The following is a 27,854-nucleotide window of genomic DNA, read 5'->3' on the forward strand; positions in this document are numbered from 1 at the left end:
CCAAAAAAAGCTTTCACACACACACACACACACGCACACCAAGAACCATACACTGAGAACATCATTTTGTAAGTCTTTTGTATAGTTTTTTTTTATACAAACACACCTATTGTGCAATGCAACTTTGCCACTTTCCAATGGTAAACTTAAGCAAAACTCTATTTCCGCCTCAAAAAAAACACAAAAAAAATATATATACCAAAATCAGTGAAAATATTTAACAATGTAAACGTGTATATGTATCGAAACCTATGGACCCTATTGTACTTTTATATAAAAAATCAAGTATTTTCTACTAATTTATTGAACAAAACAAAAAAGACGTACATTTTTTTCTTGTCTTTTTGAAACCTCTAAATGTACATACTACAAGATATATATATACACACATATATATATATATATTTATATTTATAATTGTATATTTTTATAAAACAAAAACGAAACAAACAAAAAAAAATTGAACACAAAGAGCGATTGATATTTATGAGAAGTCTAGATCCTGTTTACGATGTGTAGAAATGTTTAAATGTTGTTAACGCTGAGATAGCCAGCAGCCATCCATGGCCATAACCAATGTAAATGGATCGTGTCCTACGTGTGTTTTAGCAAACGATTTCAAAGAGTTTATCGAAATGTTATAGGCAAACCTACTAAGCGAGATGTGTAGAAATAAAAAATAAACGAAAAAGGCAGCAGTCTTATATTGTATGTACTTAAAAGCCTTGATTTGTTTTATTTTTAATGGGTGTGCAATTTTTTCTCAATTGGAATTCCCTTTTCAAACGAAATAAAAACATTAAATAGTGTTGTATTTGTTTAATTGTTTATTATTTGGCGGCTAGTCATTAGCAAGGCCGCTGTGAAGGCGTGTCAACGGGGAAAAACATTGGTTTTTTAACCCCATTGCTGTTGACAAGTTCAAATTGCATATTACATATTTACAAGTTGCTGGCGTTGCACATATACACACACAGACATTGTACAGTGGGGGGATCCATTCGGGTTTATATATATATATGTATATAATAGCGAGATATACGTTTTGGGACATACGTTTGGGAATACAGGCGCCGATTGCACGTTTACGAATTTCATAAAAATATGCTAAAATTACTCAATAAAAAAAACACGCGACGACAAAAGAATAATGGAGTTTCTACAACAATCAGGAGTCGCTGAGGATGTCCTTCAATATCGAGCTGGAGTTGCGTGAGGGTGCGAATTCGTTGGAGCCCATGGCCAGCGATTGTGGTGATCCACCCACTGGCGGTGTTCCTGGAGCCGCTGGATCCTGCTGACTTGCCAGAGGCGCCGTACTGGGGATTTGTGCATTCGTCGGCAGGGGAAGAGTGCTGGCAGCGGCGGCGGCGGAGGAGGAGGTTGAGGAGGAGGATGTGGCCCCATCCATCTGACCCGACATGCTCAACAGTGTGGGTCTCGATTGCAGTTGCGCCAGCGGCTGTGACTCCTGCTCCAGGAACTGAACAAAGGCCTGCACCAGGTTGTCATTGCCACGCGAGGATCCTAGTAGAGGAAGTTACTCATTAATATGGGTTTGAATGTTTCATAATCTTAGTATCTCACCTGAACCCGTTGCTGGGGCGGAACCCCCACCCAAAATAGAGCCCAGCCAGCTGCTCTGCTGCTTATTCAGGCCCACCTTGTCCGCCTCCTGGGCATTGAAGTCCAGCACGGAGGAGATCATGCGCAGCACCTGCTGCTTGTCGCCGGCATGACCACTGACCACATATCCAATAAGCAAGCTCTTGATCAGGCTCTTGTCGATCTTGTCCGTCTGGCTGCTCTCGCTGCTGCTGAGCCGCTGCTCCAGCTGGCCATTGGCCTCCTTCAGGCTCTCCACTGGGCGACAGAAAGAAATGAGCACAATATGGGCAGAAGGATTAGTTTGGAGTAGGACCCAGGTGGATGCAATGTAGCTGAGTGTGTGTGTGTGTTGGAGGTGTTGGAGGATCATGGAGGGCACATCCGTGGGAGAGAAGCGCGCGCGTGGTTTCTTGGCATGCGGTTAGTGCGATCGGTGCACGGCGTAGTATGACATAAGTACTGGTTGTTGGATTTAAGGCACACCAGTACCTGATGTAATACTCAACCGTACAGACGCTGCTCCTGGGGCTGTCATCCATCCTGCACTTCGCGAGGGATGGTAATGGTGGGGCCTCTACCTCTCGTTGGATTAATCTGCTCCGTTGGCTGGATGGGACTGGACTAAACTGGACTGCTTTCAGCTGGCTGTGGACTGTGGATTGTGGATTGCTGGGACGCAGGGGAAACATCACTCAAATTCGAATGCAAATGCAAAGTTCAAAAATCAAAATAACAAACTCAAGGAGACAAAAAAAAAAAACAAGGATGGGGTAACGAGTATACGACAACGGAAACAGTTCAGACAGCATATCCATACGATATTTAGAGGCATAGGGAGATAGATACGTACAGAGTTATATATATGCATAATGTAGACATGCAGAGTAGATATAGGCAGATATATAGGCTATATATATATATATATAGGTGTGTACATAATAATGTGGCATATGCCGCAGTCTCGAGCAATCTCCAATTGCAAAGTGAGTGCGTCAAAGGCTCAAATCGCTCACATTTACAAATTGAGATTATTCAATGCTGCAGATACAATTGTTTTTTTTTTTGTTTTTTTTTTTGTTTGGTACGGATTACGGGTTACGAATTACGGATAACGGATGGTACGGTTTACGGTTTTTTACGGTTTATAGAGGTCCTCGTGTCTGGGTGTCTTGTGTTCAAACACTCATAATCATAGCTTGTACATAATCATAATCATAATCAAATCAAGTAATAACCAAAGTAACATCAAATCAAATAAAATAATAAATGCAAAAGATACAATAATAGTTAAGCAACAACGCAGCGGGCAACAACAGATATGTGATTAAATAAAGATACAATAATTGGTTTAGGGGTTAAAGCTTTGAGTAAACTACTTTGTGTGGGTTTTAAAAACAGAAGTGCAGAAAACTACAAAATTTAATTAAAATAAAAATGTTTAAGCATTAAAAACGAAAAATATTGCAAACATATTTAACACGTTGTATTTTTCTGACACTTTTCTAATTGTTTATGGGTTTCGCACAACATTGAAACGATACAAAAGATCTAAAATTACTACTACTCAACATAAGGATACATTAAATGTTTTCTAATTAGTCGACAACATTGAAGGTGCCTAGTTTCGAGCGATTTCTTGTGGTTTGCAGTGGGTTTTTTGTTGTGTAGGTATTTTCTTGTGGGGTGCAACATTAATGGGTTATTAAAAATTACTACTTTGGGGGTTATTCAGCTGCTTTCAACGGACACACAAGCGGACAAATTAGTCGTTTACCTGTTGTGAGGTGAGCAGTTAACAGCCAATACAGTTTTTATTTGCCACGTGCCGTAGGTGCGATCTAACGAGTATTTTCTTTGGTTTTTCTGTGTGGTTTTTCTTGTGATTTTTTTTTTAATGTTTGTAGGATTTTTTCTTTTTTTTTTGGTGTTTGGTTTCGGTTTTTGCGCTTTGGTGATAAAATGCAATTCAAAAAAGTCGATACCAACTGAAATTCCGAGTGTTTCATATTTAGGCTTAGCTCCCAGAATTACCAGCTGATATTTACCTTTGAGAATCGTGTGAGGTGGCACTTTTCTCTTTCTCTCTTAATCTTTAACTTTCTCTCTAGCATACTTTCTCTCATTCTCAAAAAAAAAAAACAATAATTATAATCTATAAACTTCCTTTTTGTGGAATGCGTGATTTTAGTGGGAATTAACAATTGTTTTTTGTAAGGATTTTTGAAGGTGCAACACCGTGGGTTAAAAACATGCCGGGGTGCTTCAACAGGTTTTTGGGTTAGTCAACAAAATCTGGAGGATAAACACACACAGGGAGCTCCGCGATGGAGCTCCTTATACCGCTTCAACCACCTGATGGTGATTCATCCTCCCCCAATCCTCAACCCGACTCACCTTCATCCCGCAGAACGGCGATCGTCTGCTGACCGGCCTCCAGTTGATCGGAGAGCCGGGCGGCAGCCCTCAATCCCTGGTTGGCCTCCGCCAGCTGTTGCTGCAGTGCACCCATCTCCTGCTGGAGCTGACCCTGTCGGTCCAACTGGGTCTGCATCTCGCGGCGGATGCGCTGCGTGGCCATCTCAATGTCGTGGTCTTTGTCTGACATGGTCACAGATCTTCAGTTAGTACTCATCTTCCTTTCCCTTGGGAAAAGGAATATATATATTTACCATTCTGGAACTGCTCCAGGGCACACTGGAGATTGGTGAGCGCCGCCTGCTGCTTCAGCTCGCGATCCTCGTACTGGCCCAGTTTGGCCAGCAGTTCATCCCGCTGCTGCTGGAGCAGAGCATGCTGCGCTTGAAGCGTTTCCGCCTGCTGATTGGCCCGAATACTGAAGTTAAAATAGAGAAATATAGAACATGTTAGGTTATTCTTATACTTAAGGGTTATTTATGTATTTTAATCTACTAACATCCCCTAACGTTTTCAATCTCTATTTTTAAAATACCGCATACATAATATCCAAAGTTTTTAAACTATCTATTATTTTACTATAAATTTTCTCTTCGAAGTATTTAATTTGATGTCAATACCTCTATAAACTTTCCCTTTAATGAAAATGAAGCTTGGCTCACACACAACCTTTTTTAAATGCCCTAATTAAATTGAAAAGATTTGCGTTCCCGATAGGCTTCAAATTAATACACAATTCTAAGGCTTATTTTTGAATCTATCATTTAGCCTAAGCCTTTTTCAACATCTATTCTATTATATTATATAATGTTTTCAATAAAATCAAGAAAGTTCAAATATTAAATAGGAATATTTATAAAAATCTTCAAAGTTGTTCTTGGCTCAATATTATTCTGATTATTTAAAATTAATCTGAACAAACTCTAAACTATTTTGATATGTATTCTAATAATCAATTTAATAACTCATTGAGAAATCTTGAAAGGCTGTAACTTTAAAAACCCAATACTTTTTTGTTTTTATCCCTATATTGATTTTACTGGATGAGGAAAGGACTCTTATATAAGAGCACCCAGTGACGACAGCCTAGCGACTCGAAATTGATTTTCCAGCTGGCGATAACACAAGCCACCAGGCATGCGGAAATATGGCCGGTAATTTGCACGGTCCAATTTCCCCGGAGGGATGCAGTGGGTGGTTGCGGGTGGTTGGAAACGTGTGGGAACATGTGGCGAATGCAATTAGCCAGCTTCGATCGCTTATCGCCGCTGTGACTAATGGCGGCCAGCGCGATCCAAGGTGACTCGTACCTGGCTGAGGTGTAGGCCGTGCTGGACTTGGACACCTGTTGTTCGAGGACCGCTTGACGGGATCGTGACTCTTCCAGATCGCGTTGCAGCTCCACGGTCTCCTGGGTGTGCAACTCCTCGACCTCCAGCAGATGCGCCCGCAATCTTTCCAGATCCCGCTGTACACTGGCCTGCTGCTCCTGCGACTCCGCCTGCTGTTGCTGCAAGAGACGCTGGTTGGTCTGTTCCGTCAGCAGATTCGTGGTGAGTATGTCGGACTTCTCCTTGAGGAATGCGATCTGATCCTGCAGCTTCTCGCGCTCCTTGGCCAGATCCTTGAGTTGCTGCTCGAAGGGCTGCAGCCGCTGGATCTCCGCATAGTACTGGGTGTTCTCCTGGTGCTTCTGCTGCAGCGCCTTGATCAGCTCATTCTTCTCCTGGCCCAGGGCATCGATTGCCTGCTGCAGGTTCTCGCTTTGATCGGCTGCCTGATTGCTCTGGAGTTGCGATTCCTTTTCCTGGAGTTGCAATTCCATGGCCTGAAGCTCTACTGCCTTGGCCAGGAGCTGCTCTTCGTTGGCCTGGAGTGCCTCTTGCAGTTTCGCCAGTTCCGCTTGGTTTTTCTGTATTTCCTGCTCCTTGGTCAGCAGCTGCTCCTGAAGCTCCTGGATTTGGCTAGTCTGCTCAGTGCTAAGGCCCGATTGCTGCTCCTTGTTGAGGAGTTGCTCTTGTAGCTTTGTCTTTTCCTCGCTAGCTTCCAGCAATTGCTGTTGGATCTCAGACAGCAGGGCTTCCTTTACGGTGAGCTTCTCCTGGCATTCAAATAGTTGACTGGTTGCCTCGGCCAGCTCCTTCTTGATGGTAATCAGCTGTTGGTTCTGATCCACCTCCATCAGTTCCTTCTGCTGCTCCAACCTCTCCTGCTGTTGAAGCTGCTCCCGTAGCTTCTCCTGCTCGACCTGCAGCTGATTTTGGATTTTGGCCAACTGGATTTTGTGCTGATCCTGGCTGTTCTTTAATTGATTGGACTTTTCTTCCAGTTCCTGTTTGATGAAGGTTAGTTGCTCCTCTAGACTATTAAGATCATCCTCTTTATGGCGCAAGGTTTCACGCAGCTTTGAAAGTTCTGCTAGTTTTTCTTGATCTTCCTGAATTTGCTGCTGTTGCTTGGTTAGCTGCTCTTCATTCCTATCCAGCAGTTTAGTTTTCTCGGCCAATTCTTTTTTGGCGGAGGTAAGTTGTTCCTGCAGCTGCAATTGCTCCTGCACCTTCTGCTCTAGTTTGGCCAGCAGTTCGCTTTCCAAAGGAGCCTTTTCTTGGCTGGACGACAGTTTAGTTTCCATCTGCTGTTGGCAGGACAGAGAAGCCTCCAACCGGTGCCTGGCCTCCTCCAGCTGAGCCTCCAATTGCACGATCGTCTCCTCGTGGTGCTCCTCGATGGTTTCCAGTTTGTTGCGCTTGTATTTGTCCAGCTCGTTGAGCAGCAGCTCGTTGTTCTTCATCAGCTCGTCGCACTGGAGGATGTACTGCGAGATGTCCGCCTCAAGCGTCTTCTTCTCGTGCTCACTGACCAGCTGTTGGTTCTGCACATCCACCAGTCGCTGCTCCACAGTGTCCAGGCGGTGCCAGCGCTCGGACAGCGAGTTCCAAGCCCGCTCCAGTTTCTGCTGGGGCTGCGAGCTGCCTAGACGATCCTCGATCTCGGCCTGGAGCAGGGCACGCAGCTTGTCTAGCTCATAGGTGCCGTATTCCGTCGTATCTGTGTCGTCCAGATCCGTAATCTCCTGTTTCTCCTCGGCTATGGCCTGTCGGAACTTGGCCTGCGCTATGCTGGTGTCCAGCTCTTGGCGTAAACGTTGATTCTCCTGCCGCAAGGCGCCCAGCTGCTCCTCGAGGTCCTGGGCGTGGCCCTCCTGCTCGGCCTCGGCATGCAGCTTCAGCTCCTGGTTTTGCACAGTCAGTTGCTGCAATCGCAGCTGCAGATCCAACTGAAGCTGCTCCTTCTCCGCCTCGCTGAGCCGCAGACGCTTCTCCAATTCCGCGAGCTGTTCACCCAGCAAATTGATGCCCAGCTGCTTCTCCAGCTGAGCATCCTGCATCTGTGTGTTGGTCAGGGTCAGTTCCGAGATTTGTGATTCCAGGGAGACGAGGCGATCGCGCAGCTTCTCCTTGGAGGGCGGCGAAGTGACCTCGGGATCTGGATCGGGATCCGAGCCGGAAGCGGAGCCAGAACCCGTCGCATCCGCCTGGCGTACCACTATGAACTCATCCTCGCTGTGTTTGCCCGTGGAAGAGCTGTTCGATGAAGACTCCGAGTTCTTCTTCTCCTTGGCCAGCCGAGATTCCTCCAGATCCTTGAGCAGTCTGTCGCGCTCCGTTTCCGCCAGGCGAACGCGTTCGATGAGCTCGGCATTGTCCTGGCCCCGTTTTTCCAGCAGCTCCTGCATCTCGGCTAGCTCCATGACGCTGCGTTTAAGCTCCGCCTCCTGCAGCTCCACCCGGTGCTGCAGTTGCTCCTGCTGCTCCTTGGCCACCGCGGCCGACTGACGCAGTTCGTCCAGCAGCTTTTGCTGCCTGGCATTGGCCAACTCGTGTTCCACCAGGCGATCCGCTTGCTGCTGCTTGAGATTCGCCACCTGACCGGCCAGCTGAGTCTTGTGCTCCAGCACATCCTGCATGGCCAGCTCGTGCTGCGAGTCCAGCTCCTCCAACGAGGCATTCAGCTGTGTATTGAGCTGCTCCAGCTCAGCAATGCGGTTGTTTAGCCGGGCCACCTCGCCGTTTCCCAGGGCGATGTCCACCAGGTCCGACTCCTTGGACCTCGCTGCATCGCCTGATCCTGTGGCCCCCTTCTCGTCGCCTCCATCGGGCTCCCAGCACCAGCTGTCCTCCACATTCTGATCTTCATTCTGCTGTTGCGGGAGAAAATATATGGAAAAGGGCGAAAAAATGGGGACAATTAGGTCAAATAGTGTATGGATTCGAGGTGTACATTCGAAAAGATTGCTTAGTTGCGTTTTTTAACAATCCCTCTTAGATAACTAGTTACTTAAAGGAGATGCATAAATCTTTATAGAGTTTTAGTTGGATTTTTATAACGTGTTAGCTCAACTGTACTTAGACTTGAATTATTTTGATAATTACTGGACGTAATATCTTGTTAGACTTAATATTCACGACTAGGTATTATATTGTATAAATAACAGGAACAGTAAAAAAATTGCAATAGTTTAACTTAATCATTTAAAATAAAAATATTTATTTTTTCAACAATATTTGTTCACTTCAAAAAACGTTAAAAAAATCATTATAAGAAATTATTACTCTTTTTCGCTTAAAAAATTGCACTAAAAAAATTATTTTTTATAATAATAATTTTTAGCGATATTTTGTTTCTTAAAAAATTGTTAAGAGTCTGATTATTTATTTAGCATGGCATTTTTTAACAAGATTAAAGTGGTATTTTCATGAGTAAATCAAGAAACCCACGTTTCATTAATTTTCCAGTACATTTAAGTACATTTCCCTATATGTATTACATATATTATTATGAATATATACTACAAATGTATACATATATCCTAGGAAATTAAACTTAAAAGTGAACTGAACTGTACCTAAAAACCCATGGGTTTGGATTGGCTGGGCCGTTTTCACAGCTCGAAGCTCATTATATCCTAGCCGCCAATCGGAGTCTTCTGGCACCTGTTGCGCATGCGTCGCCCACTTGGCCACCCACCGCCCAGCCAGATGCCTCCCGGCCCCCCTCCCCCAGGCCCATGGGCAAACCAGGTCAATTGACAGACGCTAATGGCAGGTGGAGGAGTCGGAGGAGGAGGTTCAGGTGGGGACGACAGGTGCAAGTGCCGGCGGCAAAGGCAGCGCGTGAGACATGCGCACGTTAATGAGTTTATGGATGAGTTGAGCAAAGATGGCCGCCTCTGCCTCTGTCGCTGCCTCTGCCTCTGCCAACGGCGACTGCGACGCTGACAACCCTCGCGATAAGGTCCCAGCAACGAAATCCCCATAAAACCCATGACGAGACCGCTTAGCGGGCGCCAACAAAATGGCCGGAGCCGTAAAAAATGGGTTAAATAAAATTAACAAAACAAAAACGGCAACGTGAAACGGGCCACGAAATAAATATTTGTGAAAATAGCCAGTTAATTAAAATTAGTTCAAACGACATGCATGTGTCTATGCACACATCTCACTATTTATGAAGATGAATCACAGCGGTACATTTTGCAAGGCATTTAAATAAATTAAATCGTTTGGAATGGGGTTTTAGTTAACGATAACCGAAATAAGTGATACTTTTCAAAGCTGAGATGAGTGTTTTGCAAAAAATAACTAACAAATCAAGAGTTTTTTTCACACTTTAGGAAATATTTTATGGTCTCATTAGGTTTTACAATATGTATAGCACAAAACTTGTAAGATAAAAATGTAGCGAGTTAAAACTGAACATTAAAATATATGGTTTTCTTGAATAGGATTAACAACTATATTATTTTAAGCCTGCATAACCAAAGAGTTATCGTTACTATAAACCGCATACTTTCATATCTTGATCCTAAAAACCGATCAAAGAGCCCTAGAACTAACATATGAGGATAAACAATCAAATGATCCCAGATAAACCGAATGAAATCCTGAGGGGAAACTGCCAGAAATACCATTCCCACACTCGGATCTCGTAACATGCATATAGACATTTATGTATATAACTACATATAACCGACGATCCGTTGTCGCCCTGCGCTTCGTTTGTTTGTTCGGCCGGCATTCCGCCTTCCCGTTTCCAGTTCATGAGTCTGTAATTATACCCTCTCGGCCCGGTTAGGGTATCGAAAGGCAGAAAAGCCGAAAAGACACTTGTGCAAACTGGGTTATCAACATTAACAGCTTGCGGTGAATGGAGAATGGAGAACGGAGAATGGAGAATGGAGACCGAAGATCGAAGACTGTAAACCGTAGACTGGCGACCAAAGACCGGAGAACGACTTGCAACATGGCTGCCATGTAGTTTGGGTGTGAAAAACACTTGTGTTTCGTTAACAAATATTGGTAATATTATTCACGCTCACCGGTCTGCGATCTTTAGAGGCCTTTTCGAGACCCCGATCCAAACGTCGGCGATCTCCAGTGCAATTGATCAATTCGAGTCGTGACACCTCTGATATGATATGATATGATACGTTATGATATATGTAATCTCTACGAACGTGTACTTTGCGGCTATATGGGCGGGTCATATAGAAAGATATATGGTCGGGCATAGACAAACGCACTGAGCAGCCATAAACGAGAGCGAACCCACCGAAAATTCCCGCCTCGATAAGATAAAATGGTAATGTGTTGGCACAGGGGTTAAGCAACAGGTTGTCGGTGCTTTTCGGGGTTTCACGGAGGGTGCGGAAAAATGCCTCGAATACGGCCGCCTAGCAACCGGAAGTACGCAAGAAATAGTTTCGCACATAGTTCATTTCCCCAAAACAAAATGTGTCACTTGCGTAAGAAAAGAAATACAGCTGAAATTTGATAACGCAAATCTAAATTTCAAAGTGAAATTTTATGAAACAATATCACGTTTCACGTCACTAAAAACATAAAAATGTTGGGTTTGCACAGCCTTTCCGGTTGAAATATAGAAAAGAAAAGTACTACGCGTTTAACAAACTATTTCTTATATCAATCTGTTGACCAGTTAAGTGTTGTCTTATAAAATAATACCTGATAAGAACAATAATCAACTAATTCTTAGAAAAAGAACTATAAAAACCCAATCTTATTGTTATAAATTAAAAGTAGTTGTTTTTAGTTTTTAAAGACCTCATAGAACGAACAAGCTAGAGAGGCTTGACGATATACTTGAGTTCAAATGAAGTTGACTGGGAAAATAATATATATAGCAATATCGGAAAGTGTGCAATTATCGGGAAATACAAACAAAAATGTGCGGAGCATTGCTCGATCAATATTAATTTGAATCGCTTTCGCTTTAGTCATGCCACCCCGCTGACGTCGTTTCCAAGAGCCCGGTTCGCAATCTTATCGGTACCATGCCACAAAGATATCAGCAGATCCCCCTTTTCTCCATACAGTGCGATTTCGAATTTTGTTTATAAATAAACATTAACCGAATGCCTACAAAAGGGTTGCGTGCTTTTTTTCAACGGGCAAGGCCCCTCGATGAGGTTGAATCACTCGATACTGTATACCATACGAGACGATCCGATTCCAGCAGTACTTCACCCAACTCCTGAAATAGTCTAGGATCTGGTAAGGCGACTCGGGGTATACGGTATTCGAATCGGAATTGGAATCCGAGCTTATCAGAATGTGCTCTACTTTGGGTCGTTGGCTGGATTTATTTCTGGTGTTTGGTTCCCGTCATTCCGCAGCGAAATTCAAACACTGGCCATACCGGGAATTCTGTGTCAGCAAATTTGAGATTTCCGAGGGTCCCAGAAATCACTGGGAACAATGCTGAGCTAAGTTCTTCGTTATGTGCCTATAAAAACGATTCGATCCCCCGAACAAAGGGTAATGGGACTGGGATTGTTTAGACGATTTGCTGGGAATTTCCTGGTAATAAGATATCAACAGACATTCGGTTGTTATAAATAAATATAATCTAAATATAATTATACTTCGCAAGTAACATTCCAGTTAAATATCTAAAAGTTAATTGCCTAATTCGGAATGCAAGTTATAGAACAATAATGGCCCAAATCTCTTTTGACTGATTGGACTATAATCGAAAGTGACGAATTACTAGATGGCCGAAACAATGGCGATAAGAACTAACTTAATTAGGGTGGTGCTCCACCTTGATATGTTGCCCATGGAAAGTTTCAAATCCTTATCTCAGGAATTCCGATCCCCATTTCGTTCCCCATTCGGTCGTCTAGCTGCTTTTCGGCCAGACTCTATTGTATATCATTCTGCACTGAAGATTATAAAAGAAACGTGCTCTTCTCGTGATGACACAATCTACAGTGGTTTCAAGAAGAACATGTTCTTAATATTGGAAAATTTATGACACAATCTAGAACAGAGATTTATTGATTCTCCACTGAAACAAAAAGCGGTTGTTAAAATAGAATAGCATAGAAATACCTAATTTCTTATTATAAATATTTAAAATAAGGTGTCTTCTTAGATTATTCCCTATCCCTTATTCAACAATTTTAATACTATGTACTCTGCATTTCACACTTTAGGACTCTTTTTTGCTCACACTATTCTAACAATTTGAGTTGGTCATATGAGCAGTGCAATAAAACGAAGAGGAAATTACATAGTTAATAAGAGGAGATGTCAAGATGCGACAAAAGTCGAAAGTCAAGGCGGGCTTAAACGGAAAAAGATGAGGCAAAAAGCGAGGAATAACTCAAGTTTAAGCCAAGTCACTCTCGAGTCTACGGCGACCCCTGGAACCCCGAGTCCCTTCCCCTTGGCCCCCAGCTAATGGGCATTATTAACTGACGGCAACAATTACATTTAGCAACAACTTACAGTTTTTACTCGTCAGCTGAGCGGCGATTTTCAATTTCGATTTGGCAGCTAGGCAGTAAATTCTGCCTCTGGTTTTTTGCGATTTTGTGGGTTTTTTTCAGTTTTTTCGTTTACTCAGTAATTCCCGTTGTTCACAAGCAAAAAACAAATAAAAAAAAAATTGGGTTGTTGAACAAAAAAAATTGTAGGTTCGAATAATGTTTTACACTTGATTACGCGTTGCTAATTTTAAGCAATAGACGGAATAAAAATGTAAAGTTAAACTTTAGCAATGGCAGTGTTCTTTGTACTTTTTTTTTTCTACTAATTTTTTTATGGGGCGGTTTCGAGGGGGTGGCAACGCCGGCGCAGACGCGGTAGAAAGCGGAGCGATAATACCGGCACGTCCAATCCGCTGCGCGACCGATCGACGAGTGATCGCTGTGTGCAACGCGCTGCGGGAAATAGCGACCGGCGATCGCATGCGACGGAACTGCAGCCGAAGCTGAAAACGAAGCCAAAGCCGAAGCCTACGCTACGAAAAAAAAGTATAACGAAGCCCGACACGAAGCGCAGTCGAAGAGTGAGCGAGATGAGAAGAGAGAGGGAGAGGGAAGAACACGTTAGATGGCGCGAAAAAGGATCACTATCAAATCTACAAGTTGAAGAATACTAAAACAAGAAACACTAGAACGTTTTGAGGTTCCAATTCTTAACTAGAAATATATTTTTAAATGATTTTAAGGCGAGAAAGGATCCCCCAAAAACATATCTAAACTAGTATAAGCACTATGATAAAGTACATATATATATCTAGTTTTTCAGTCGCTTATCAGCAAATCTGAAAATCTAATCGGGCGGCATATCATATTGGGATATTGCCAACATATCAAGAGCATAACTATTATTCAATTACTTTCTTTATCATATCATATTACAGTTTCGCATCACTTAATGAAAATGTGTTTTGGCGAGTACAGCACTAATTTCTAATAACCTTTTTTTGCTCTGTAACCTTGATTTTACAGATATTAATTCAATTTGTCAAATTAAGCAATCTACTTTATATATAAGATAGATATATTAATATATTTAATATATTTTATCAATACAATCTCTAGTGTTCAATCTTTCCGACAAAGCTCAAAGGATAATACAAACAGGACTTTTAGTTAACGTTTTTGCCCTATCTCATGTGTGATTCATAAGTCTGATTCACATGAAAGGTATAAAATCAGAGATAAAGACCGAATAAGGTGGGGAGATAGCACCGACGACGGGGTTAATGGATAAAATGGAAAGACATTTATCATGGGAGCTGCTGCTCCGTGGCGTACATAACCTCACTCGACACCGAGTATGGGTCTGGGGGTATATATGGATATATAGCGATATGCACACGTAGCCAGCAACTTCGACTTGCTCTCCATTTCAAAACTCAAATAATGCGCGTCGGCTATTTAACTTGAAATTAAGCGACGTTTGTTGTTGTTATACCCGTTACTCGTAGAGTAAAAGGGTATACTAGATTCGTCGGAAAGTATGTAACAGGCAGAAGGAAGCGTTTCCGACCCCATAAAGTATATATATTCTTGATCAGGATCACTAGCCGAGTCGATCTAGCCATGTCCGTCTGTCCGTCTGTCCGTCTGTCCGTCTGTCCGTCTGTCCGTCTGTCCGTATGAACGCTGAGATCTCGGAAACTATGAGAGTTACAATACTGGGATTAGGCACGCAGATTCCTGAGATTCCTGCGCAGCGCAAGTTTGTTTCAGTAGAGTGCCACGCCCACTCTAACGCCCACAAACCGCCCAAAACTGAAACTCCTACAGTTTTGATGCTAGATAGAAAATTTTAACTGAAATGTATTGTTCTCATCAATACCTATCGATTGACCTAAAAAAAAGTTTGCCACGCCCACTTAAACGCCCACAAACCGCGAAAACCTGTGACGCCCACAATTTGGATGCTAGATGAAAAATTTTAACTGAAATGTATTCGTGTCGTCAATACCTATCGATTGATCCAAAAATAAATTTGCCACGCCCACTCTAACGCCCATAACGCTTAAATCTGTCTACCGCCGGTAGGTGGCGCATTTTAATTTCGCTTTGCTGCTTGCATATCTCCATTTCCCTTTGAGTAACGGGTATCTGATAGTCGAGGTACTCGACTATAGCGTTCTTCCTTGTTTTTATTTATTTTCTTTCCTTTTTTTTTTCATTTTGTTGTTTAAAGAATTGTTAATGTATGTGTGTGGTGGTATAGTTGTCGTTGTCGTTGTTCGCTATTGTTGTTGTACCGCTGGAGACGGCTTTATTTGCTTATTTTGCTCATTTTGTTTGTTCTCAGCGCTCAGTGCTGTGTGCTCTCTGCTTTCTGATCTGCGATCTCCTCAGTCGTCTGTACCGCCTCTGCCGCCCCTCTGCCGCACCGCCGACAGTGCACCGCCCGTCAAATTCACCTACAGTCCAACAACTCTATCACGATCTTGTAATAGAGCAATCCAGAAAAAAATTTCATTTCCCACAGTCTATGATTAAAAACTTACAAAAAAAAAAAAATTTTTGAAAATATTTATTTCTACCCGGTGGAATTGAACTTGTCACTCTTTTAGAAAAGCCTATTTACTACCAGCTAAGCTACAATACAGATTTGATTATTTTTCAAAAATATTAAAGCTCTCACATTTTTAAGAAAAATATAATATTCCGATCTTGTAAAAACTTAAAATCAAAATAAATGTAGTTCACCATGTGGAATTGAACTCGCAACAACGCTCCATGTATATTAAATTCAGTAACGTATCACTAACTTTATATTTTAAGTATTTTATTTCCGAAATTAATTTACTTTAATAGACTCTTCGTTCGAGTCTACAAACTTACACAAATCTGTTTTATAGTGATTTTCATAAGACATTTTTTTTTAATTCCTTATATTTTCCAGATATAGACGTTAGACTGTATTGGGTCTTCATTTTTATACTTTTCCTGTTGCGAGAGCGAAGAGATAGCAAGTTGTTAAAAGAAAACAAATAACTAAGATATCCACGCACCCATACACTCTTGGAAAAGGTTTGGCTTAGAGAGGGACGGCAGGATAAGCCCTTACCTCCTTCCCTAAAAGTTGTCATATAGATATTACGTGCCATGTAGATAACATGTAGAGTTTCTGCTCTTTTTCGGTGATTAAGGAAAACGAAACCCCAACTTTTGGTCTTTTAGCTGTGCAAGCACAATTCGAAATTGTTCTTTCGGCTATATAATATTGGTATACATACGTACTTCTATGGGATTCTAGTGGTATGAGCGAGTGTTCCATATGGCCACGTCGTTGACTTTAAGCGGGCTGTTATTACTGGTGTTTTTGGTATTGTTTTTGTTGTTGCTGGCGCAATCGAGCGTCTGTGTTTAATTAGCAGATAAAAATACAGTCAACCCATGAAGGTAGAAATATACATATGTACAGGCGTACAAACACTCGCCTAGAACCCATAGAGGCCATCTCTTTCGCACCTTTTTGGTTTGGGGGCACTATCAACGGTTGGGAAAAAAATATATACATATATATACACCTTTATATACTGGCAGCAAACACGTTGCAGGCGTTAATTAGTTTTGGGGCTTTTCTTTTATCAGCAATAGCGGGGGAAAAACAACTGTAACAACAGAACAGCACTAACAAACACACAAAACGCTTTTCAAATGCATTTCGTTCTGTTGCGAATGCAAAGCGAATCGTGAAAGGGGGGACCCTTAGTTGTACTTAGCTTCCTTGTTCCACATCCATATCAATCGGGCGTGCAAGTTAACAGTGGCGTTAACATGCGTTAAGTACCCCTGCGTACTGGGTACAGACCCCCCCACCCCAAAAGTCCCGTCTCTGTGGCGCCAATTGTTCAAATCGATTGTATAATAAATTCTTCCCGCTCCTCTTATCGGTTTCATCTTCGGATTGTTTCGTTTTTCTGTGGATACTCTTTTTTTTTTTTTGGGGGGGGGGGGGGGGTTGTATGTCCAAGAAAACACCTTTGAGGGGGGTAAAAAATAGAGGTAAAAAATAGTGGTAAGGGGCCGACCCCACTCTGTATTGAGGCCACACAAACTAAACCAATCCATGGGCGTGGCTAAAAGGGGATTTTAATGTCCTTCAAAAAATAAACTTTCCTAGGTTTAAGATCAGTTTTAAATAGGGATATTATTTTCTGGAACGGTTTATTATTAGCAAATATATCTTTTTCAATTTCTATTTTATTGGTAAAGTTAATCTGAAAATATTTTAACAGCGTATTATCCTATAAAGCGTTTGATCTTTTGATTCCCCCTAAACTTTAAATAGCATGATCAAAACATTACCATATCCCATTAACAGACCAAAAACTAGGTTAAGTCCCCCATTGAAAGTAGCACCAACTACACCGCTGTCTTAAACAGATACAAGATGCTAACGAACTGCAAAGATAATAAATATTTAAATTGTATTTTATTTGCACACGTTCGATCAATATGTGGAAAACACGGTACCAGCACACAAAGGCGGTACGTGCATAAGTTAAAGAAAGCGGTCACCGAAGGAGAATTAGAGAAAGATACAGCTGGAGACCCAGATGCGGATGGCCACTGGCGGATGCGGATACGGATACGATTCGAAGATGGATCGATGACGAAACGTAGAGCTCTGACGTCGCCAGTCCAACTAGATCTAGAGCAGATCGGATCGGATCGGTCGGGATGAGATACGATACGATACGATGCGATGCGAGAAGAAGTCGAAGTAGAAGTCGAAGCCAAAGAACGGATAATGGAGGTAAATGGGCACTACATAGCACTTGGAGAGCGATCGGCTAGGTGCGAGTATCTCTGGATGGATAGATACTAGTTACCTGGCAACGGACCCCATGGAAATGGAAATGGACATAGAGATAGAGATAGAAAGATGAAGACCGAGCCGCCGGCTCTTGTGTTGGCATTCATTTAACACATTGCTGTTAAAATTCAGACAAGAAATCAAATTCAAATAACGCGCTTCAATTCGGTCGCACAGGCTGTTCGTTACCGTTCCATTTAAGATGCAAAGATGCACACCTCGAGCATAGACGCGAATATATGTATATGGGTTCAGATGAAGTAGAAGATACAGATACGCTTGAGTTCGACTTTGAGTGCAACGAGTACAGACATTTAAGGGAAATCAACATAATTTGGAAGTACCTCGCTACAATATTCAGATATATGTATCTTTGCATTGCATCTTTTTCAAAAAGGTTGCCCAAAGTTTCTATAATTTTTACCTAGCTACCAAGTCTATTTTTCTTGACCCCCAAAATATATATGATTTTTTGTTATACTTTAATATTATTTCTATGGTTTATTTCATAAAATTAGAATATATTTTAGTGTTATCCATTTTTACGTAGAATACCTTCCGTGTTCAAAATTTTTTTGTCGCAATCTATCCATCTTATCTCTAAGATTTCCCCACTTCCCGCTTACCTATTTTCCTCTGTTCTCGTTTTGGGCCAACCAAGATCCGTTTAACGATAACTAAATGAAAAGGCAAACATGAAGACAGGGGAAAATAACTTTTCTTGTACGCAAACAAATCCCATTTCCATTTAAGTTAGAGCAAACAAACTCTGGTTTTAGGAAAACTAATGCACATCCTTGTTAAAATACTGATAATGGTTAAATAAATAACGTGAATGTTGATATTAAGAAATGGATTTAAAACAGTTTTTCATATATTTAAAAACAAAGTACAAAATATTTAAGATTTTCCTGAAGAAATACTTTGATAAACAGAACTTTTCCTTTGGCTTACTATGCCTAACCTTCAAGTATACGAAAACCCTTTAAAACAGGTTTACTTTCTGCATTATTTTTTGGGGTCTGTTGGAAAAGGCAGCAGTGAAAATGGCTAATTGGAAAATGCCAAGAGTGGCGGGGAATCACTGCGTTTGTTCACTAATTTGTTCAGCTATTTTATGGACTATGGGCCATTTGGGCGTTCTAGTTATTTTTTTCGTATTCGCCGGCTTGTTCGTTTCCCTTTTTTTGGGTCGTTTTTTAGTTGGAAGTTTTTAGTTGTTCGTTGTTTGAAATTTATACAAACTTTTGTTTCTGTATTTTGTGGCTTCTGCCTTGGCGTACAGGTGAACATATTTCCATTTGCTGTCGTCGCCGACTGGTGTTTATGCAACTGCGCGACTTGCCAATAAAAATCACCGAAACGCAGCCCCTCGCCCTTCTCCAAACACTTCAGACCCCCCCTTTTTCTTGGCCGCAGTAGTTTTCCAGTGCAAAAACTCTGTGCCATAAATATATGGATGCTTAAATTTCGTCATTTACGGCCCGACTGGCCTGCAAACGAAAAATCTTTTCATAATTTAATGCTTATTAGCATTTGTTCGCCAGTCAGCCACATTTTGTCGAGGGGGGGCGACTTTGGGGCAAGGGTGGCGCTGCGTAATTGCTAAAAGGGGGTGGGCGGGAGACACCTGACCTAGAGCCACAAGCCAACGTTGCCAACGTGGCCAAGAGGAAGGTTGTGAGAATTGAGCCAAAGAAAAATAAGCCCAGTTCGTAGACAAAGCAAAGGGGCTGCGATTGGAGGCCCCCAACTAATCCGTCAATCTTCGATATAAATCAGCCGAAAGAATGCCACAAATCTGCCAGCACACGGGGCTAGTCGAGCAACTTGCGTGACAAATGCATTTTGGCCAATTTCGATAACCGAGCTACAGAGCACAGGCGTTGCACGGAAATTAGGGGGTTACAGAGGTTGGCATAATGAGATCTATAGTGAAAAGACACTATAAATATTTATAACATAAGGAATAAAAACTGATCTATTTCTATGATTGAGAAGAGATAAAACCAGTTTAAAAGCTAATATACTAATATTATAATAATAAATGATCTATTATAATGTGATCTTTCGATTAAATATATAAGAACCCTAAAATCAGAAGTTTTTAATTAAATATATTTAATTCTAAATCACAAGTATTTATTTAAAGAGAAATTAACTCTGTGATTGAAGATTAGATGGGTTATTCATGTTTAAGGATCAGGGCTACGGATCCACGATTAAATTATTTGATCAAAATTATGTAGAATTGCCATGAATGAGTACCTCTTCTATGAAAACACTTAGCCATCTTAAATAATAATTTGATTGACTGCTCCTATCTTAATACTCATATATGTGGAAGGCAACCCTGCTATCCCTTCCTTCCTCATTAAATTTAATCCTTTTCTATGGCCCCCCTTAAACGCGCCCCTGCTCTTTGAGCCCGAGTTCTGCATGTGCATCTGATGACTGAAATCTCAGGAGGTGGCTCCAAACACATGCAATTACATGCGAAGGTTAAATGCGACGCCAATTGAGCAACTCACTGGTGGCCATGGCAACTCTGGCAAATGAATAGCAACCCCCCTCAATGCTCTACGCCCCTTCGACAGCGACATTTAGGCCTCAAAAGCTGACTCGGCTCGTTAGAAGCACGCGAAGCTAAATGGAAACGGAAATGGACGTGGTTTGTGGATGTGGATGTGGATTTCGATGTGGAAGTGGAAGTGACTGAGAATGAGTTGGAAGCTGAAGCTAAAGTCCCCATTCACAGGCAGCAAATTGATTTGGACCAAGATTTTCGGTCCGTACTGTTCCCCCGCATTGTTCCAAAGTGCCAGTCAGACGCTTTTCATTTCGTATTATCACACTCTTTTTAAAGGTATATTAATATGAGCACTTACTTGGAATTATAGCGAAAAAAAGAATGGAAAATTAATAAGGAAACACAATTGCGTTACAAGAGGATATCATTTGATTCGGAAATGTAACCGAAGACATTTGGAAGATAAAGACAACTTTATAAAATATGTTTCTTGATTTTCAGAAAAACCGATCTAGCTTGAAGAAGTATCATAAAATAAAATAGAAAACAAACAAAAATCAAGATCAAAGGTTTAACTGATATTTTCATAAACGAACTATTTATTGTTTAATTTTTCTGTTTAAGAATATTTTAAAATCAAAAAAGATAAAAAAATAAAGAAGTTTAAGTTTGAACTGCTGTATTTTGAACACGATATTTTCAAAATATTCGAGCTCATCAAAACTGAAAGCACTGTATCTCTATACAAAGTTAATATCGATTTTAATTAAATCGAACATAATATCTTCCATCCTTCTTTCGATTTACCTACTCTAAACTTACTTTAGATAAGAAATATTTCAAATCAGTGTTCTTGAAAGAGCATTTCCAACAGCGGTGCCCAAACTACCATCTAATTTTCTAGCTCATTTTCCGTTTTCCACGTTTCACCGCTGCTGCTGGAGTTTTTGAAGTTGTTGGTGGCAGTTAGTGAAAATTGGCCGCTCGCTTCGTTGATTGTTTATAGGAACCCACGGGCAGCCGAACAATGTCAGTCATCAGCAACAACAAATGTTATAAAATAATTGCAGGTCTCCTCTGACAGCAGCAGCAGCAACAGCAAAAGCAGCAACAACAGTAGCAGCAGCAACTTAAACTGCAACTGCAACTGCACTTAGCGACATGCAACGTTTGACATCTCATTGGCCGAGGGTCAGTTGCTGGGAATTGGGGGCGGTATGGTGGGTGGCTCGTGGGTGGTTGGGTGGTTGGGCGACAACAACAACTGCACTAAAATACCAGCCACTACCTCGAAAAATTGTCATTCTCATTCGTGCCCAGATGAGCCCAAATACAACGACAGCAGCCATTTGATGATTGCATTATCATCATCGTCATCATCATAGCTGAATGATTTCGCTGACCATAAGTGCAGGTTCAAACAATAGTTACTACGATTATTAAATACATTATTAAAAAAATATATGAACAATTCAGGGAGATATCTGTGGACCAAGAGTTACCCTGCGGATATTCAAAATGGGGAATGCAGGGAATTAGATTTTAAAAATGCTATATGGGGTATTCCTTCAAAAAAAACATAAAAGAAATTTCTGAGAAAAAACAACAGCTAAGATAATATAAAGTATCTTAAACGATATTATACCATCTCAATATATGACTTTAATGTCATTTTAGAAACTCTCAAATATATTTCCTATAAACCGATCGTTTTTAGGAGCCATCTTGAGTTCGAATCCCCATCTAAATCATACCATATTCCACAAATTGTTACTCGTTGGGCTCTGAAAAATATGTGGATCACTAGCGCGACACATAGAGGTAATCAAAAGCATTTATGCCATTAAAATAAGTACAAACTAAAGAGTACTCATTTAATTCAATTGAAAGGCAATAGAAAACTTGTGCGACTTCATAACTTTTTTTTGCATATATGCTGTTTTCAGGAAATTTGCTCATTAGCTATCAGGAAGCTATCTCTAATTAGTAGATTTTAACCCCCCAATGTAATATATACCATGTCGAATTTGCAAGGCACGAGAAAAAAATAGGAAAAATGAAAATGCTTAGAATAATGACATATTGGGACTTGGAGACCTCGCGATCCGTAGCCAATGGGGAAATAACGCCCACAGTCCCCTGATTATTGGAGGGGGGATGGGGGCTGTGGGAGGGTTGAGGGTGATCAGGTAAAGTGAGGTAGCAACAAGTGCAGCTGGGACACATTTGACACAGTTTGGCCGAGCGTAACAAACCGCGTTTATCAAATGGAACTCGATTCGGTTTCGGTTTCGCTCTGGCTCTTGACGGTTGACGTGTCCAAAAAAAATGGAGTAACCACCTGCCAACAGCCCACCGGACCCACTCCCACCCCCACCCACTGACCCCAACGGGTGAGCCAACCAAGCGACCAATCAGCATTTCCGCTCTAATGAAATCTGTGCAAGATGAACGCCATCAGGAGAGCTCTATGATATGTACACGATAATTATGATTATGCATATGGAGGGCTGCTCTTTCGATCCACAAAAAATATTTGAAATATATACAGATGTATATGGCTGTATGTGCGATAAGCCGGCAGTAAAGTAGAACTTAGTCAGCCAATATGACGAATATGGCGTGTTTCCGGTGCTTAGTGCCAGTGAGTGGCGCCATCTGGTGTTTCGAATTCGGTAGAAATTGGAACAGAACCCATTTTGGATATATAAATTCAAAAAAATATGTTTTTTTAAAGTTTACACTACATAACTTATTAAATAATGTAAGGGTATAAGGGTATTTCTTGAATAAAATATGTTTTATAACAACTTTTATATGAATATGTGACAGTACAGTCTACATATGACTAAAATATGTTCTATATACATTTTTTGTTATCTCGCCTTATGAATAGGTACCATTATCTTTCTATTTATACTAAATATTTTAAAAAATACAGCTTCTAAAATAAAACTTTTATTACGCTATTTCCAAAATATAAAAATCACGAAAATTCAATTAAGCTAAATTGTTATATAATTTGTAAAACAACATTATGACCTTTTTTGAGTTACAATTTAGTTTAACATAGATAAAAGTACTTCGATTTTAACTATTCTGTAAAATGCAATAATGTATTTCAGTGACTATAAACGAAAAATAAATAAATAAATGTAAAATTCTATTAATTTTTTTTTCCTATAATGTTGTTAGCTTTTCAAGTTCTTGAGTTATTTTTGGCCAATAACCAGAAACATAAATATTTTCACTAGTATATTTGTCTATCTAAACTGTCTCCTCAACAATGGACTTTTGTTAAAATATCTCCCCTAATTCCCCACTTTTTGTTAGCCCATTATCAACGCCAGGTGCGTGTTCGCTGCCTCGTGTCGAGTTTTTTTTTGGGTTTTTAATTCCTGACCGTAACTGCTGCTCACCAAATCATTGCGTTTTTAAATTTGACAATTAGACTAATTTCCCTGCCTGTTGCATATGAGAATGTTACAAAAAACTACATAGATTTCAACTCACCCAAAATAAATACCGAAAAGTACACACCAGAGCACACGACAAAAAAAACTGCAGTCGTCGAGAAACTTCCGGCAATAAAAAATTAATGCAAGAACAAACAAACAAAAAAATACAAGAAAAATTTACAAAATGCAATTGGCCTCCGTTTTAGAAAATTTCACACGATTTTCAAATGCAAATCGCGTTTATACTTCGTTTTTTCTTTTCTATTTTTTTTAGTTGAACGATTTTTAGGCACACCGAATGAGAAGGAAAAAAAAACTGAGTACAAATTAACACTTTATGCGGGCTTTTTTTTTGAAGGGCCCAACGTGGATCGATCACACGGAACCGAATGAATGGCAGCCAGCAGGTGAACCGGTCTTTTATAGGCACCCAGATCCAGCCACCAACCCCTTTCGATCCTGGCCAGCTTGGCCCGGATAAGATAACCCGAACATGGTGCCCTGCAGATGTCCCAAATGCCCGCCTAATGGGGATGATAATGGTTGGCAGGAGGAGATTGTCATGTCCATGGAATGGGAGTTCGAGTTGGGGGATGGGGATGGGATCGGGGATCGGGGATGGGGATGAGTGCACACTTATCGCGGGCCGCCTGGCGCAATTATGCAAAACAATATGGTGACCCAACTATCGATCCAATAGATAACCGCAGAGATAACCCAGACAGAAAAATCAGGAAAATCATATACCAACATTAATGGAAGGGAACTATATAACAAGAAAGTAAATGACACTAAAACTAGTATACCTTATAAAACATACTACCTCACTATAATACTATAAAATATTAGAAGAGTTAATATCAAGTAAGTAAAATTGAAAAATTGTAGACCAAAATAAGTTGCAAACAAAAAAATCTTTTAAATACCCTCTAAAAATGGCGAAAAAGTTCTCAACAATGGATCCCAATAGTTAACTTACAGATAATACAGATAACAGTTTTCCATATCGATTTGTCCCATCGCTGACTGTTTAGATTTCGCCTGTCCCGATAAGCACTTTGTATATATTTTATCACTAAATATTAAATGATGCAATTTTCTCATATAATTTATGTTCCTTGTATTCGTTGGGAAATAATTTTTACATTTTCGATTAGCTAATCAGGTACATGTTTATATGAAACATTATTAACGATGGGCGGACGTATAAATATCAATTTACCAATTAAAAGTGCAACAAATGCAAGGTTTATATAAAATAAACCATATAAAGCAGTCACGTTTAAGAGGATATATGATGAAATATATGATTTAAGCTATTCAGGAATCGGGACACATTAAAAGAAAATATTAAACAAACTGAAATAATTTCACAGCGATTAGATGGCCAATTTCGAAAGTGCTCTTAGAATTGAATAGTGAACTTAATATGTACTTGATATTAAATGTATTTTTTAAACAAAATAATCACTACGTAGAATTTTATTCACGAACCGGGAAACCTAATCGTATATTGAGCTTATTATAATCAGAATTTTTAAAAAATTATCCGAGGCATTCGACTATCAGATACCGGTAATCTGTTGACTCTTTTTCAAATGAAATCCATACCATATATTTATTAAAATGTAAACTTAAAAAAAAGATTTAAAAAAAGGAGGATCTTAAGGTCCTTAACCTCCGCTGCGCAGGCATCCCAAGTATTTGCATATTAAATTTCTACTCTCTAGATCTTTAATGATTCGTATTATAATATTGGAACAGATATGTTAGTATATTAATACATGTTCTTTTCTGACACAGGTACAGTTGTGCTTCAGGGAGCCCTCAAGCTCCCCGCATATCACTAAATAATGGTTAAACCAACCCCGTAGCTTCGTTGGGAATCGCAGGCACTTAGGGTTGCGTTTTAGCGACTTGCCTAATCAGAAATAATTCGGTAAATTAAACAAGCAGCCGTCGAATGGAGGGCAGCGATAGGGTTAGCTGCACGCCCAGATAAGGCCAATAGGCACATGTACAGGCACATGGGGTGATCGAAAGGAGACTAGGGATTTATGACAGCCAGGCAAATACAGCCGAATGTGAAATCAAATAGAAATTTCATAATTTCGTTTTCCATTGCAGCACGGGAAAAAAAGATGCTACATAAGGAATACATAAAATAGATATTATTCATTTTATAATGTCGCCCGAACCAAAGAAGAAGTTTACAAATTCCAGGACTATAAACCAGCTTAAAGAAATATTATTTTGACGTTTGAAGACGAAATTGAAATGATTAAAAATGTTTTCTTTTTATACTCTTGCAAAGGGTAATATAATTTTAAATATAAGTTTGCAACGCAGTGAAAGGGACATTTCCCACCCTATATAGTATACATATTTTAAAGTTTATAAAGTTATAAAGCTATCGTGCGTATCAAATGGTAGACAGTACTTAAGTCCGAGAGATACCGTTGGGACAATATGTATATCCTATAGTCCCGATGGGAACAAACAGATTGTGGGGTCTAACGATAGAAAATTCCAATTCACTTTTATAAAATAGCACGACAGGAAAATAGATATTAATAGCCTCGTAGGAACAATCGGAAAAGTAAAACCAAAGGGACAAATAATCCTATAGCTTATGACATACAGAACGGAATTCTATCATACATCAAAACCAAAGGACAAATACTCTTATGTCTTAAGACATGCAGAACGGAATTCTCTTATACGTCAATATAAATATTAACTTAACATATGACCAACTAATCATATATACATACATATATATGCAAGGTATATGATTATATCATATGGGCTTGCCAAAGTAGCTTCCTTTCTTAGTTAATGGTAATATCGGATAGTGATCTTCTCATAAATTCTCTATATAATTATGCTAATTGTTTTCTGCAAAGCCCTTTTAATGTTGCCACTCAGATATCCATGATTTATGCCTGAAAATCTCGTAGTGAAACGGAATTAGGCATATTCTGGCGATCTAAGTTCATTCAATTGCATATCATCAGATCATATCGCATCAAGATTTCTTTCTGTGTGGGCCACTCGATGTGGCATCAGGTAAAAATGAGAAGCAGATAAAACTAGGGTAGTGCCGACTCCTAGCTTATCGCAGTTTAAATATTATTTCAGGGATATGTGGCCAAAAGCGAGAGCGAGCTGGGCTTATCGCTGCTTATTTTGAGCGATAAAGCCGGGCAAACACACTCCACGATGGAGTGTAGTGTTTCCTGGAAGTCGGAATGCGGAGTGGGCACCGGAAATGGCCTGGTTGCCAGCTGCAGGTCCCTCTGGCTCCCATCGTCACTTACCGATTGGGTTTTCCCGGGCGAAGATGTGCTGCTGGTGGTTCCTGCCTGCTTGGATTCCTGCTTGTTTCTGGCCACCTCGCGTCGCAGGGCGGCAATCTGTAGAGGGGGGAATGGGGGGTGTGGGAAATGGAAACCATGAGTGGAGAAGCCCCAAAAGTGCGAGTGCAGACCTACCTCGCGATCCTTCTCCTCGCACCGTCTGTCCAGCTGCTCCTTTTGCTCCTGCGTTTCCGCCAGCAGCTGCAGGGCTGTCTTGGTCTGTTGATCGTCGCCACCGACTTCTCCTGCTCCTGCTCCATGCGCTCCTTCGTACTCCAGATCGCCGGGTCCTGCCGTTTCGGCCAGAACCTCCTGGGCCAAGTTGGTTAGCTGGCCCTTCAGCGTGCTGAGACTGCTGTTCAGCCACGACATCTTCGCTGCTCTCTTCTGGGCGGCGGCGGCGGACGGTGGGCGTGGCTCTGCTGGTCAATTTGGGCTCGTTTCGATCAACTGCGCGGCGATTTTGGGGGTATTTTGCTTGGTTTTTTGGATACTTTTTGCGTGGCAGTGGCACAAACTGCAGCTGATTTTGTTATTGTTATTGTTATTGGCCAGTTATCGATTGGCGATAGGCAAGCTGGCCGATGCCGTGCCAGGCAGAAAGCTGGCTGCTACGGCACCAAGTGCCAAAATTCAAACTTAATTTGTTTGTTTTAAGCGATTTATCAATCCATTACTTATATCCATCAAATTAATCTATCTAACTATCTCACATAAGAATATTGCTTAAAACCCAAATCTAAAAATATGTAAAAATTTAAATATATTTTTGCCTTAACTTTCGTCGAAACACTTATGATTAACTCAATTTTCAAATTCCGCC

The 27,854-nt window shown here is 40.7% G+C and overlaps 1 protein-coding gene across 4 annotated transcripts; it reads right to left on the minus strand.

Moving 5' to 3' along the window:
* Nucleotides 1-804: 804 nt before the first annotated feature.
* On the minus strand, nt 805-27,566 carry Gmap (Golgi microtubule-associated protein). Of its 4 annotated transcripts, none has more exons than XM_017068605.4 (7): nt 27,167-27,566; nt 26,993-27,088; nt 5,334-8,221; nt 4,278-4,441; nt 4,003-4,206; nt 1,588-1,863; nt 805-1,527 (listed from the first exon to the last, which is right to left on the minus strand). In XM_017068605.4, exons 1-7 carry the CDS (start codon nt 27,401-27,403, stop codon nt 1,169-1,171), a joined length of 4,224 nt encoding a protein of 1,407 aa, XP_016924094.2. In that variant the 5' UTR covers nt 27,404-27,566; the 3' UTR covers nt 805-1,168. The 4 variants fall into 4 exon arrangements, with proteins under 4 accessions (XP_016924094.2, XP_016924093.2, XP_065724099.2 ...); XM_017068604.4 differs by having other exon boundaries at nt 5,334-8,224; XM_065868027.2 differs by lacking the exons at nt 26,993-27,088; nt 27,167-27,566 and adding an exon at nt 12,837-13,241.
* Between the last annotated feature and the right edge of the window lie 288 nt (nt 27,567-27,854).

This window comes from Drosophila suzukii, chromosome X (assembly GCF_043229965.1).
Source record: "Drosophila suzukii chromosome X, CBGP_Dsuzu_IsoJpt1.0, whole genome shotgun sequence".
NCBI lineage: Eukaryota > Metazoa > Arthropoda > Insecta > Diptera > Drosophilidae > Drosophila > Drosophila suzukii.